The 16,037-nt window shown below is 45.8% G+C and overlaps 1 protein-coding gene across 1 annotated transcript in view; it reads left to right on the forward strand.

The window, feature by feature from the left end:
- Positions 1-16,037, forward strand: part of LOC147014269 (macrophage mannose receptor 1-like) — a 150,372-nt gene that overhangs the window by 19,410 nt on the left and 114,925 nt on the right. Inside the window, exons 3-4 of the mRNA XM_085852082.1 lie at positions 313-599; positions 14,665-14,838. Of these exons, the coding sequence (XP_085708208.1) occupies positions 313-599; positions 14,665-14,838 (461 nt within the window). The remainder of the gene's footprint in view (positions 1-312; positions 600-14,664; positions 14,839-16,037) is intronic.

Genomic DNA, 16,037 nt, shown 5'->3' on the forward strand with positions numbered 1-16,037 from the left:
CTTATTATGTCACCTCACTGTTCCATGAGCCTCAATCTTGTATAGAAAAAAGTAAAATTAGAGACCCAGCAAGATAAATAAATTTTTTTTTTTTTTGTCGTCCATTTATCAATTTCACACTGCATTGAATGAAATTATAGAACTTTTTTTCTCTTTCCTTGGTATTAACAAAACTGCATAGCTTGCACACTTCAAAGATAATTATCAAAGGGCTGTTGCAGATATGTCTGAAAAACATTCTCATAAAAGTAAAATGCATTTTGCAACGAAAAATTATAATTGTCTCATTTCCCATGTCCTGACTTTATGTAGGTGGACATCAGGTAACCATCTGATGAACGTGGTTTCCAAGCTTTGTCTGACAGCCTCTGGTGTGGAAGATTACGACCTAGTTGCAGCAAGCAAGTGTCAATCCAACAACTCCGCTCAAGCATGGGAGTGCCGTGATTTGGATCTGCTGGTCCTCCAGGGAAGATTCATTCACCTCAACTGGCGTGGGGACAATTTTGGTAAAATGGTGATGTTCACTGGGAAAGGCGACTGGAGTCGATGGATTGTTTTTGAGACCCAGAGAAACTTGTGTACTCAGATCTACCAAGGTATGTATCAAAATAATTGTTTCAGTTTCCATCAGCTTCTTTGTCCTCAATGTCATTACAACCGAAGCAACACCTTATTTATTCATTTAATCTTATTTTCAATTTTTTTTTCATTTTAAACAAATCGTGGCTCATGGGAGAGCATGGTGACACAGGGTAAAAAAGGTAACAAATTGACAGTGGGGAAACAGGGTAACAGTTGGATGCAAACAAGAGAATGAACAAATGAGAAAAGAAGAGGAGAGGAAACACAAACCTATAAGTTAGGTTACTTTTATGTTGGGTTAATGTGTGTATAAAATGTTGCAAGGAGTGATGAGGGATGACGTGAAATGTTGGTGCACTGCTTGCTGGAAGCGCAGGGTTGGGAAGAGTGGCATTGAGCCATCTCACAAATAGCCCAGCAGTTAAGCTAAAATCGTTCAATTTCGGAATAAATTATGAAACTTGGTAAGCTTGTATAATAATTAATTATGTGTGGGGATTCATATAAAAACAAGCCTCACTTTGTATCTCGTCCTGGGTCAAAAAAAATTTTTTGTATACATCGTCGAGGCTCGTGGAAGAGCTCGTACTCTTACACTGAACAGACCAGGATGCAACAGGACAAAAGGAGCAGCAGAGAAAGGGTGGAAATACTGTGGTGTCGTGGATAGAGATGCTTAGCAGGCAGACACGAGCGGGGGAACAGTCGAGCGGGGCTGTGTTGCACAAGCGGGAGCGCGGGCGTACTTTGCCCGCGGCTCTCCTTTATTACGTACTCAGCACGCTCACAAGCCGGGCGACTACAGCATCACTACAACGCCTCAGGCGGCGCGCACTCCTTATATTCCTGGCAGACACGATGACCACGACGACCCCTCCTCCCGCATGCCCGCAGGCTATACCACACTCCTCCCTCCTAAAACTATGATTATTAAATGATCACCATCATAATAAGCATAAACAGCACGAAGGACTACGGTATAACAGTAGACAAGGCACAAAAAAGAAAACAGCGAAGTATAACAGCACATCACATCATATAATGCGTGGAAGCGAGCTAGTGGAGCTGCCACGGCCAGGTTCCGAAGACGGAGGTGCACACAGCACCTCCCAAACTCTGACCGCGTTACCGATATGAAGCAGCAAGGCGAGAAGCACAGCAGCACTACACAGCGGAAACGCCCCCAGGCGGCTCATGCTGACATGGCCTTCGGCGAGGCCGCGGCGATCTCCCGAGCAAACCTCCCCCGGCACCATCAAACGCCTCCGGCCCACAAGGCGGCACACCTCCCCCAGGCAGACCTGAAGCAGATAAACATTCCGAGGCCGGAAACCCGCTGTCTGGAAGCCGTGGCGCCAGCGCCAGACTCGATTGACCTTGGATGGGGGCGCTGAACAGCGCCGCTGGCTGGACGCAACCAATGCTCCATAACAACCTGCACACCACAATCAGTTGAGATGCCAATGCCCGTCTAAACGGCCTTGAGCGAACACAGAGAGCTGCGCCCCCGGCGCCAGGCACGTCTGACCTTGCCGCAACCAGAGGTGGGGGTAACGCCGACCAGCGCACCAGTCCTGGCTCCGAGTCGACCTCCGAGACCCACACGGCAGTTAGACGGTAGCAATTCCATTTAAACCACACTTCAACCATAGGCTCGTTATAAATCACTAAAAACATCATTTGAACCATTGCAAACTCATTTTTCCATACAGCGCGTTCTTTTGATAAAATCCCAGCACCTGACAAAACAACTACCCGTGGCCTGGGGCAACTGGAGGCCAATAAACCCTCTTTATTCGCCCCCACCTCTCCCAAAGACCCCACATCACATTGATCATAATACAAATCCCATCGATTGATCTCCGCCAAACTCACTCTCACACGGGAACTGCTGGCATTTATTTCAACAACGTTAAACCGCATCACTCGAGCAATGAAAAACAAATATGCAATGAACAGCAACCCACAACCCACATCACGAGTCCGCCTCTTGGTTGTTGCCTCGATGTTGTGACTCGCGACTTCCTTTAACGCCACGGGCTCACCGCAACCCGTTGAAGCTGCTCGAACAACACCGGCGCACCTCGCACCATGCACGCAGCCGACGCGCGAGAGCTCATCGCGAGAGCTGGCACGGCTCCTGCTGCGCCCAAACCGCACACCGCCGTTGCAGGCAGCAACGAACGGCCACTCCCGTTGCATCGACGCGGCTCCCGCCGCCAGAACCTCGCCCTCGGTACTCGACGAAAGCATCGAAGAGAGCACCGGCACACCTGGAGGTACGAACTGGAGATCCAGCCCGAGGTGCGCCAGCCAGTCCCGACCCAAAAGGACGGGCCCCTCCCCTCGCACCACAAACACCGTGAGTAGGGCGCTTCGCCCCCGGTAAAGCACCGAGACGTCGGGCACTGCAAGCGGCGCAACCGCTTTGCCGGTGTACGCGCGTGATGCGCGGGCAGCACGAGTGGACTCAATTCGACACCCGATCAGTGCCCCGATCACTTCGACATTCACTGGCATCGGTCCTGTCACCGTAGGACCAACTGAAACCAGGCTCAACATGGGCAGCATCTCCTGCTCCGGGTCGCTGGAATCTCCGTGCTCAGGCTGCAAAACTCGACCCGGGGCGTTACCGTGCACGCCATGCACCGAACACCATGCCTGCAGCAGGTCTTGACCCGGGACGGAAGGATCGCTTCGCACACCGCCATCTATGACTGTAACGATGGGCGATGACCCTCGGCCCACACACCGTAGACGACCTCGAGTGCTCAGACCGCCGTCCGAGTGATTGCATTGCAACGCTCGCCCCCGACCCGCGCCGCAGACCGTGCGCGTGGCCGTGCGTGCCTGGCACATCGCGCTGACCTCCGGACCATCTGTTGCGCACCGACCAACGAGACCCCGGACATTCTTCAGAGCTCGTGCGACGTCCCACGCCGCATTCGAGCCGAACCGCGTGTCCTCGTTCTTTAGCCGTGGCTTTGCAGAAATCATTCCCCCGATTTGTCGTGCCTCAATAAAACGAACAGTGAGCGTGGCCGTTGCCCACTCGACGTGGCCGAAGTCGATTCCGACGAAGGCGGGCACGCGTTCGTGCGCCGTGCACCGACCTTCTGCCATGCTCGTGCTGGCGAGACCCTTGGCTCCGTAGCCTGGAACTGCACGGGTTATTCGCTGCTGCCCTGCACACGCCGATCCGAAGATCCTCGTCAGCCAACTGTGGTGTCGTGGATAGAGATGCTTAGCAGGCAGACACGAGCGGGGGAACAGTCGAGCCGGGCTGTGTTGCACAAGCGCGAGCGCGGGTGTACTTTGCCCGCGGCTCTCCTTTATTACGTACTCAGCATGCTCACAAGCCGGGCGACTACAGCATCACTACAACGCCTCAGGCGGCGCGCACTCCTTATATTCCTGGCAGACACGATGACCACGACGACCCCTCCTCCCATCATCATGCCCCGCCCTGCATGCCCGCAGGCTATACCACAAATACAAACAGCAGAGCTGATGGTCAAGACAGAGGGAGGCAGACAAGCAATGGGTGTGGGGAGGAATGTGTGGTGGGAAGGAGAGGACACGTGGGGTGGACAAAATGGATACAGAAAAGAATTCTCAGGAAGGTGGAAATCTGGAAGGAAGGATTGGGGTGGGGTTGGGTTGGGGGTGGGAGGGGTGATGAGGGTACAAAAGATAATTGTTTTGGATTGGTGACTATCTGAGATGGTGGCAAACAGTTGTCTTGAAGACCTGGAGAGAAGAATGAGATTGAAGAGAATGTGAAAGTTGGTTACACTGGCCTGAAAAAAAGAAGAACAAATAAGTGGAGGTGAGTTGTGATCCTGGATTTAGGTAGTTTCACCAGAAGGGGGTTGATAGTGGGCCATATGAGCCCTACAGAAACCTGGGGGGGGGGGTGTGGTGCAAAGCACGGAAAGAGCAGAGAGTGCAAGACCAGAAAGAAGGCAGTAGAAGACAGAGAGACCACCGACCTGTCTGCGATGACGAAGTGATTGGCCCATAGACTCGGCTTCATCATGGGAGATTCTAATAATCTTTAAGGCCTTGGTTTCCACTCCATCGAGCTAACCAAGGTGTGAGGCAGGGGAAGCAGTCTTGATGGGCCAAGGAAGGACTCTTTATTTTGTATACCTTGTCGAGGCTCGTGTGAGGGCTAACACAAAACACACAGCAAGGGGGACAGGGAACATGGGAAATAGAAGATGGACATTACAGGGACTTTCAGGAAGGAAAGCAGGGAATTTGAAGGAAGTGGGCTTGGTGGATTATCGGGGGTAGAAAAGATCAAGGATTTGGATGGGGGATGATAAGAGGTGGTGGTGAACAGCTGTTTTGAAAGCCTGGAGGGAAGAATGGGAAAGAATAGAGTGAGGAAGTTTATTCCAAAGGTGGGGGAAAAAAAAAACTTTGTGCAACAGAGGATACCCATTCGGCAGCTGGCTTTGGAGGCCAACTTTGAAATGTGGTTTGCTCAAGAAAAACATGGCTGATCGTGAGACCCAGAAGTTTTAATGACTGAACTACTTTAAGTTATCGAATATGTTGTGCAATAATTTATACAAAGATTGTGGGACAAGTGCAAATTTATTATATTGGCAGTGTATTGTGGATTTATTAACTTTCAAAGGTGTTTAAAATGTTCTCCTTCTATTAGGAGGCATGAAATAAAAATAAAATCCTTTATGTACTAATTTTATTGAAAAATAAAGACTGAAGAGATACAAAATTCCATTGTGGAATCCTGATCTCGATTTCAAAAGGAATCGAGCTCTTGTCGTGTTCTACCACCATGTTGAATTTTAAGTCAATTTGCCAAGGCGTTGTCGAGTTACCATCAGCCGATATCCGCATGGCCATGTCATATAAATTGGCAATCCCTTTCTGCAGAGATTGTCAATTCGGGACAATGAAGGAAAGATAGATGGACCAGTGGGTCGGCAAAATGTCAATGTTGTGTTAACGCTGTGCCAACTGCTGCAGATGCAGATCTTGTATGCCTGACAGCATTAAATATGAGCAGTTTAGATATTGTAATGCATTTGTTACACCACCTTCTTGATGCTTTGTCTGATCTTTGATGTATGGTCCATCTCGGATCATATTTATAAGTGCAAGTTGGACTTTGGGTACTGAGTTCTCATGGCATTCAGACCTGAATGATCTTTCAAAGTTCTGTTGTTTCTTCAACAACAACTCACTTATAATTTCTGCTGCTTTTGCTAGATTCATAGCTGCTGAGTTGGTTTTATTGAGCACAGGCAATATCCTCTGCAAAGGCCAATATCAGCTCTCTACCTTAATTGTACACGCTCAAGTCAGCAATTTGGGTCATTCCATCCATTGGGACCATGTTCTGTGCAGAGCGTCGGTGCTGCCGAAGCAGTCTGCTGGGCTATTGGGCACAATCCTGGACGGGTCGCCACTCCGACGCAGGATACTCGAATGGCTCAATCATCCCAGCAAGCTGCTACTCATTTTGCTGCCCTCGGAAGGATGATAAGCTGAGTCAACCCCACCTGGTATGAATTCAACGGTTGAGCAGGATTTGAACTCGGGATGTGAGGATCCCAAGCCCATCACCCTAACCATTAAGCCAACGCCAGTCATAATTTTGGGACAGAAGACTTCTTTAGTCTTGTGGGGTTGACCCTGCTGGGAACATTGCACCTCACTGTCAGAGTAACAATGTGTAGAGCTTTATTAGGTCAGACAGCTTGAATATGTGAGTGTTATTGTTGTCCTCACTTGTAACATCTTCATTGTAGGACACTAACTGTGCTAAAGCTATGCCTTCTCGTGTGACCTGGCTGTTCTCTCCCTTTTTTTGTTGTTTTCTTAGTTTTAATTCTGTTGTACAGTATAGTCAAGTTTTTATTTTTTTTTTTTTTTTTTTTTGTATGCTAGAATGAGTCGATTGCATGCATATCTCCAGCAGCCAATTTTGCTGGCAGCTTTGTGTCTGAGCCCAGTTTCCCAAGACCTGATATTTTTGTCAAGGTCCAAGGTCGAAGCTCTGTGCAATGGTTCTTCACCTCTATCACAGAAAAAGAAGGATGTGCCTTCTGTTGTCATGGAGATCCCTTGACTGGAAGGGTCCTAATGGGACTCTGTTTGAGCTGCTTTCTCCAATTTACACTCCTGTGCCCCCTGCAACTTCAGGTTGCTGAATTTATTTCGCATGACTTATGCCACATTGCTTCACGTTCTCTAAGTGTCCTTTCCACCCTTTCTTCATCCAACTTTGATGCGTCTCTGCCAGGTGGTATACAACCCAGCCTTGGAAGCTCTGTAGATTCTCAGCAAATGTTGCATTCCCTGAACTGTAACTTTGTCTTGTATTTCTTGCTGGACAAATCCGTTATTCATTTTTGTCACCTTGATACAAAGCACAGAAATCACAATTTGTGGAGCAAACCTTTTTGCTGCTTGCTCAGCTTGCAATGGCCTCTTGGAGCATATGCCTACTCATTTGACTGGGTTCTGGGGACGCACGACATTGCTTGCTCCTTTGGCTGGTGCTGGGTTCTGGGTTACTTTGTCTACTCTAAGCATTACCCTCGTTAGTATCTATTTACATTCTACAAGTCGAGCTGTACACCAACACCACAGTTCTGTCTGCAAAGATCCACATATCATAGGTGCTTCCCTCTACCTCTTCTTTCTGATAGTAATGGAAATTATCAATCATTAGAAATGTAGCTATGCATATTATTTGTACATTGTAAGTACTGTAAGTAATTGCACAATAAACAGGTAGTAGTTGTTGCAAAACCAAATTATATCCACTCATCATGGTCAGTTACTGGGCTGAAGAAAGATTACTTTTTTTTTTTTTCTTAAACAGCCACTCCAAATCAACGAGCCCGATGAAGCGAATAACTAATAACACAATTTATGCAACTTACTATATGCTCGCTTGGAAAAACATAAATTGACAGATGTGCAGACAAAGCCTCTGCACCATCTAATGGAGCAATGCTTTTATTTTGCAATAAGGATGCTGCAATACGTCTGATTTATTAAGATATTTTGGGCTTGATGATATACTTTCGTGGTAGAATATCAAAGTTGTATTTCCTAATACGATGGGCAATTTTTTAAAATACCTGAACATGTACTAACGAAAATAATAATTGGTAATGTCTGCAGAGCAACAGTTCCCTTGTAACCATTGAATAATTCTGTGGGTGATAGTTGTGCATATGTTTGAATAGTGGACAATGGCGACTGATAAATGTACTTATCGTTTATATCAAATATGGTGTAAATTCACAAAGATGGTACCAATAATCAAATATCATCGTTTTTCGCTCATGCTGTGCAATATTCAAAGCGTATAAATCACATTGATGAATATAAGAAATAGCAGAATCGTTTTTACATGACAAATATATTGTTGCGGTTCTGCAAAACTGCCTGCCTCTAAGCTAAGGCAATGGCACCTAACACACAGTGATTCCAAGGCAGTTATTTTGTTCGTCTTCATGCAGTTAGACCTTCCCCCCATGTCTAGTGGGTTAACGGAATGAAGTGCGTTCCGTGGGTCTTATAGTTATGTCTATTTACTCTCTCTGTCTCCTGATTTCTAATCCAACCATTTCCTTTTAGCCATGGTACAAATCAAGCGAGCAAGCATACACGCCATGCAAAATGCGATGAGTAATAAGCACACTCTGATGCCTCCCGTGGCTTGGAACCAACAAACTCCTTCCACTATAAACACTATACAGCCCGCACATGCGCATCGCGCGCCATTATCTCATTCAAATCTGCGCACCAATTTCTAACCGGCATCTCACCTTGCTTCACACCTCACTCACCAAACCTCACCATTTCGACCACAAATGCCTCCCGCACACGGGAAAAATATTCCCACACCACCTTGTACCTCTTCATCACTACAATTTGCCACTACACAGAGGAGTGCTGCACAACTCGGACTGTCCTCGAACCACGAGATGCCGGGCCGGGCAACCGACGTTAAAAGTTCGACCGCATCTCAAGGGATGACCCGGGTGAGCACGCGGGATTGATATGAGCCTTGTCCAGTTGCCAGAACATGGAAAGATGGATGACAAGGAGGGATTGCGGGAAGGGCCATCCGGGAGTTTGGTACGGGGCCCGGGTGTGCATTTTGGTTCATGAGGGGGGCCTGTGGGTGGCGGGTGTGCATTGCTATTCAGCATTTTAGACTGCACTCGGAGCACATTCAGGGCCATGGTGCCGGCTCATACGCTATGTTGAGTCCGGAGCTCCGAGCCATGTCAAGCCGGATGGGCAACTGAGACTGTTTCCGGCCCTGGGAGCCTAGCAGGGCATGGCTAGGGCTGCTGTGGCCCAATAGAGAAGCAGGATTCGGGTCACAGCACGTCGCATTCGGGTCGTCACCCCACCCTTCGCCCAGGGCTTATAAAAGGCAGAGCGCGGAGCTGTTCACCCCCTTCTTCTCTGCTCCTCTCGGCTCTTCGTTACGTGCTCTTCATTGCCTCCCCTTCACTGGCTCTTCACTTGCTGTTGGTGTGCGATTGCTACGACGTTCTTCTTCTTGAGGACCAGTGCGGAGCACACGTTGCCGCGAGCTCCAGCAAAGTAACTCAGCCGGAGATAACGCGCCACATCTCGAAGTGGGAATGCTTAGGCGGAGCATCCCATGGAGGTACACGCTACATTAACAGACCTATATACAACTAGGTTAATGATCTTTTGCTCACGCATCTTCTCTCTACTCTCTCTATCCACCCCTCTATCCTGTCTCCTTTTGATGCACAAAACATCATCATTACTGATTCGCAATCCCATTTCCTCTGGCACGACACCACACCCCGCCCCCCATATTGCACTACACCACACATCGCACTCCAACATCTCAGACACCACCAGTATTCCTCCCTCCTACCCCTCTCTTAACGTACTAGGTTGCGTTGGTCCGACGACCGTGCCAGGTATTGCGAGGCCGTTTATCCTCATCTTCTCTTTTTCTCTCTGGGCTATATCTAGTGTGTGTGTGTGTGTGTGTGTGTGTGTGTGTGTGTGTGTATGTGTGTGTGTGTGTGTGTGTGTGTGTGTGTGTGTGTGTGTGTGTGTGTGTGTGTGTGTGTGTGTGTGTGTGTGTGTGTGTGTGTGTGTGACGGGGCTTGTCCTAGTCTAAGTTAAGTTTGCAGAAGGTTTAATGGGATAAGTTTGCTCTGCTTTTTTTAAGATTGCTTGCCTTTTGCCACACCCCACTAATTCCTTGCTATCCCCTGCTGTACATACAAATACACCCCATTCACTGTGTCACATACCTTTCCTCGCCATTGTAAATAAATGCTTGCATGAAAATGTTCCCAGCTCGTTTTCGTCTTTTCCTTCATTGGTCCAGCGTCGTTTGTACTCTAATCTCATCGGGACGTTATTTCCCAATGATCTATTTTCTAGCCGGTATGTTCTTGGCAGTTATGCCCGGCTGCGTCTGATCTGGTAAGGTGATCCGGTTTGAGTCAGGCGCACCGAGGGCGTGTCCCCCTGTAATTAAATCACATGACCTTTAGGTAAAAACGTTATCAGACAGAGGACTCCAAGTCACGTGGTCGAGTTATTGGTGTTCACGGTCGATTAACGACTCACCGCATCATAAAGTTATTCGTGTGCGACGGCCTGTGATTCCGGAGGGTCCGGTGGGAACCCAAGTCAGCTCACCCCCTCGTGGTCTTTATCGCCGCCGACCCCGCAACAATATTTTACTAAAATGCATTTCTTTCAGTTAATAATTGTTCAACTTCAAATGCCAATTAATGCACTACAGGGTTGAAATCTGAGAGGGGAATTTCTTTGATGTGATTCTACAAATATTCGACCATACTTGATCAAAATTTTGGTGCTTTCTTCTAAGTTTGGCTAATCCTTCCACATTTTGGATTTTAACCGTTGACTAAAATGATATCTATTAGCTTCTCAGGAGAATTACTACAGTGGTGAGAAAAAGTTTGTGAAGCCTTTAGAATTTTCTGTATTTCTTGATAAATTTGACCTAAAATGTGATCAGATCTTTATCTAAGTCCTAATAATAGACAAAGAGAACCTGATTAAACAAACCATGCACAAAAAACTTTAAAATATATTTATTGAGCAAAGTGATCCAACATTCAATTTCTTTGTAGGAAAAAATGTGAACCTCCTGGTTAATCAGCTCAATTAAGGAGGTAATTACAATCAAGCGTTTCAATCAATGGGATGACAATTATGAGTGGGTTTTATAATTCATAATTTGTATCAATGATTTGGATAGTGGGGTTGAGAGTGGGTTTTACAAATTTGCAGATGACATTAAGCTTTGAGGTAAAGTAGATAGGAGAGAGAGGAAGTGGGGGGGTGGAGGAGGAGGAGGAGGAGGTTGGGGTATCAGATTCAGGAGAGTCTCGATACCTTGATAGGCTGTGCAAAAGATTGGCAGATGCAGTTCAACATAAGGAAATGTAAGGTGCTGTGGTTGGGTAAGAATACTGAAAATAGGGTTGATATAATGTAAGAGGCAGTCTTGGAGCATGTGATTCAGGAGTTGGAGAAGGATAAGCTCACATAGCATATCGCCAAGCAGCCATAGTTAAAGATGACTGGGTTTAAGGTTGCATTCACAGGGGATAAATTATAAATCAAGAAAGGTGGTGTTAACTCTGTCCAGGAATTTAGTGAGTTGTCATACAGAATACTGTGTATAGTTCTGGTCACCATGTCTGAGAAAGGACATACTGGTTGTGGACAAAAAATTGGAAACACCTGGGCAAATGAAGGACACCAAGCAACAGCTTCCACATAGGTGTGGCCCATCTGTTAATTTATCAAATAACATCCCAGCATGCTTAGTCATTTATATAAATGCTGCACAGGCCTGGTTGCCTTTAATTATGGTTATCATGGCTGCAAGAGAAGACTCTTCCAATGCCCCCAACCACAGAACAAGTGTGGTTTCCCATTGGTTTGATGAGCATGACACTGATATTATCCATTTTGTCATGGCCTTCTCAGTCACCATATTTTATACTAATCGAGCATTTATGGGATACTCGCAGGGATACCTGGCGTTGCCTGGTGTATTTTTTGGGGGGCCTAAAACACTTCCCTTCACACACTAAGGAATGTGGTCGGGGATCCTTTCATTATTACCTTTCACCATTTCACGTAGCTACAAAGGCTGAGGCACTATAGAGCGATTAAAAATGGCCCATCACGATCGCCTGTCCAACTGACAATCTCATGAGATTTGTGGAAACCCTGTGGAATTGCAACCGTCAAGTGACCAAGAGACCCGAAACCCAGAGGTCACAAAATCACTTCACACATAGAGAAATGTACTGGACTGTACTGTACTGGATGGTTACAAAGTTATGTCCCTCCCCTCTCCCAATAAACATCTACCCTGGTATGTTTCGTATATATGTACTGTATGTTCATGTCAATGTTAATATTTTGTTTTTCATGACAGTAAAAGGTTGGTGTATGCATAGTTGACATTTATACCTCTTGCGTGTTCATTATATTAACGAGCCCCTGTTAGACTAAGTCCGAAATGGGGGCTTATGGATTTGGTCTCGGTTTTCGTGTCCGTCCGTGCGTGTGTGCGTCCGCAACCATATCTTGGACAAATATGGACTGATTTTATTTGTACTTGACACAAATACAAAAAATGCATATTTGGTTTCATGATGCGATCAAAGATGGCTGATTGGCGGCCATTTTAGTTGTAAAAAAACCATCCGGTGTCCACCACGTCCTCAACCATTTCTCGGACATGCAATTACCGATCTTGTTCAAACTGGGCACCCAGATAATGAATGATACCCAGCTTACATATGCACATCTTTTTAAAATTTTATTCGAGATCAGATTTGAGTCACAAAATGGCCGACTGGTGGCCATTTTGTTGCTTAAATGTGTCCTCAACCATTTCTCAGACATGCATGGTCTGAATTTGTTCAAACTTGGCACCAGCACAGTACATTATGGCACACACGTTCCCCTCGCTTTATTTTGCGATCTGCTCAAAGATGGCCAACTGGTAGACTGGTGGCCATTTTAGATTTACATAAATATGGGCTAGCTTTTTAACTCCATACAGCAAAATTACTAAAACAACAGGGGCCATGACATTTTATGTCCTTTTTACCTGTTTATCAGGATTGGTTGCGGGATAACAGGACTTTGTAAACACCCTGTAGATTATTGGCTTTAGAGGCATTGTAAAAGTATTACCCCACAAGTGGAATTGGTTGTTATTCGTCGAATGGATGCTGGTAAATGTGCCTGCTGTTGATGTTTCTGTGTTAAATTTGCTCCCAATCTATAAATATGGTGCTGTTCCGGAAGAAGATGTACCTCTAACTTTGACTGCTTCCTGAAGAGGTTTATTTTTTATTTAAATTTCTGGAAATTGTTTTGTATTTATTTACATGTAGAGTGAATATATTTATTTATATGTAGGTATACTTGAATATAAGCCTGGTGTTTGCTTCGTGGTTAAGGTGGTGGCTTGGGATCCAAGGGTCCGGAGTTCAAGCCTTGTTGCCTGCTGAATTTTACTTCGCCAGGGGGTTGATTCAGCCTGCCATCCTTCCGTGGTTGGCAAAATGAGTACCAGCTTGCTGGGATGACCGAGTCATTCGAGTATCCTGTGTCAGAGTGGTGACCCGTCCAGGATTGTGCCCAATAGCCAAGGAAACTGCTTCGGCAGCACTGACGCTCTGTACAGATTAGGGTCCCGATGGGTGGATATTTGAATATATCTCTCATTAATCAAAAAGTCTTCGGCATGATACAGCCATTAAAATGCAAAAAAACTCGAATTTTGTTTTTTTTTGAAATTTTCAAAAAAATTTTTGCCTAAAACACTCCCCAGCACTCACTGATCAGTTTAGGTATGGGAGCATTCACCAGAGCAGCGCGTCACTGTGTCCACTTTCCAACGGTACTCCAGGGGCATCCCTCTGACGATCCCCCAGGCAGATGTCTGGCCCAAATCTCACAAATCTCGTCTGGGTCTCTCTCAGCAACCACTCGTTGACCAGCGATAGCCAAGGATTCTCTGAAGACACATGGGACCGAAGGAGTTGTCTCTTTCTCAGATCCCTGGTCATAGTCCAAGTCTCACATCCATAGACTCGGACTTTCATACTCCTGACTCACTGATGAACCTCTGAAAGTTTGGCAAAATCCATTCAGCAATCTCTAAGAAAAATTGCAACACACACACACACACACACACACACACACACACACACACACACACACACACACACACACACACACACACACACACACACACACACACACACACACACACACACACACACCAGACAAATGGCTCTCATAATATGGATTCTGTAACGATACTTGAGACAGTGTTTTCATCCTCCATCAAGCAGGTGTGAGTTGATTGAATTTCTTGCAGAAGAATGGTGCCGCATCCCTCCTGCAGAATTCCAGACACTAGTGGACTCTATGCCACGGTTCATACAGGCCGTACTGGCCACACCTGATGGCCCAACGCCCTATTAAGTGATTTGACATTGGCGTTTCCATTTTTTGTGCACTACCTGTATGTGCCATAGGGTAGAGCGTAGAATAATTTGATTGATCCTGAGCCAAGCTATATTTAGCTATGAGTAGTGGCTGAAAGATGGCACTTTTTAACATAAGAAAGAAGTTGAATGAGAGAGGATCTAATCGAGATTAAGATAATGAAGGGTATAAACAAAATAAGTTCAGAAGAATTGGACAATGACAATGACAAGACAAGGGGACACAGTTTAAGAGTAACGAAGAGAAGAGTTAGGATGGTAGAAAGGCAGGGGTCTTCCACTCGGAGAGAGGTGAATGCATAGAATTCGTCTACTTTTAAGGGTAGTCGAAGTAGAATCGGTGGATTGGTTTAAAATTAAATTGGATTGGTATCTGGAAGTAGTGGGGATGGGTGAGTACCAATATGGAATGATTGACCAGCCTCAATGGGCCTATTGCCTCCTCCTGTGTTGAAGTTCTTTATATTACTTTGTATAACCCATTGTTTTTTGGGGTTTTTTCCAGAGGTTTTCACTATTGGGGGCAACTCACGTGGGGAGCCGTGTGTGTTTCCATTTGCTTATGGTGGAAACATTTACGATCAGTGCACTTTTGCTGGCCGGAATGACCGGCAGCTTTGGTGTGCCACAACTGATGACTATAATCAAGACAACCTCTTTGGGTTTTGTCCAAATAATGGTGAGTTAAGCAACTGAATTTGCCATATGAGAAATAGTGTTTCAAATTATTTTTTTGTGATTTCAAGTGTTTGTTTGAATACTACAAAACAAAACTAAAAAAAACTTGTGTTGATCTGTTTTAGTTGTTGATTCTTGTAATTTTGTGTCTAATGTTACATTGTTCAAAATTAGTATAGTTATGCAAAAACTGCATTATTGAAGGTCATTGTATTTTATTTTTCATTTTTAATGTTTTTCCATTTGAGCCATTTCATACTTTTGATTTGACAATGTCTGCTGGTAAATACAAGACATTGTTCTTTCATTGCAGAATTTTGGAATGTCATGCAATTTTCAGCCTTACTGTGGAAAAGTTAAATTTGAATGTTTCGGTTACAAATGAGCTTCAGAAGGTTGAAGGTGTGCCAGTTCCCCCTTTTTTTTTTTTCTTTTTTTTTTCTCTTTTGTATACAATGTGGAGCCTCATATGAGAGCTAACACAAATAACGTACAACAAAGGGAGCAGGAGACAAGAGGGGCAGTAGAGAGAAGGAAAAAAGTGTGGAACAGAGACATGAGATGTTTGTAAGGGAGAGGGATGGGGTGGGGAATATGGGGTACACAAGATGGACACGACAGAGACTTTCAGGAAGGAAAGCAGGGAATTTGAAGGAGGTGGGGTTGGGGTGGATTAGCGGGGGTAGAAAAGATCATGGTTTTGGATGGGGGAAGATAAGAGATGGTGGTGAACAGCTGTTTTGAAGTCCTGGAGGGAAGAGTGGGATTGAAGAGAGTGTGAGAGTTTGTTCCAGCGTTGGGGAAAAAATACGAATGAAAGAGTGAAGGTGAGCAGTGATTCTTGATTTTGATAGTTTTACCAGAAGGGGGTTGCAGGCAGAAATATGGGGGGGGGGGGAGGGTACATTTCTCAGACAGAGCAGGGTTGGTGGGGGGGTGGGTGAGGCAGGAGAGGAGATGGTGGAAGACACAAAGACCACTGACCTGCGTGCAGTGAGAGAGAAGAGACCCTCAATGACTCAGCCTCACCGCAGGAAATACTAATGATCTTAAATGCCTTGATTTCCACAGCGTAAAGCCGAAAAAGGTGAGAGGCAGGAGCACCAGCCCAGAGTGGAGAGCAGTACTCAATCAGGCTGCAGGCAAAAGCTTTTTATGTGGTTAGGAGTTCAAGTGTGCCAAGGAAGGACTTTGCACGAC

The sequence above is a fragment of the Eptatretus burgeri genome, chromosome 13 (genome assembly GCF_056783735.1).
Source record: "Eptatretus burgeri isolate ZD-2024b chromosome 13, Ebu_testis_v1, whole genome shotgun sequence".
In the NCBI taxonomy this organism is placed as follows: Eukaryota; Metazoa; Chordata; class Myxini; order Myxiniformes; family Myxinidae; genus Eptatretus; species Eptatretus burgeri.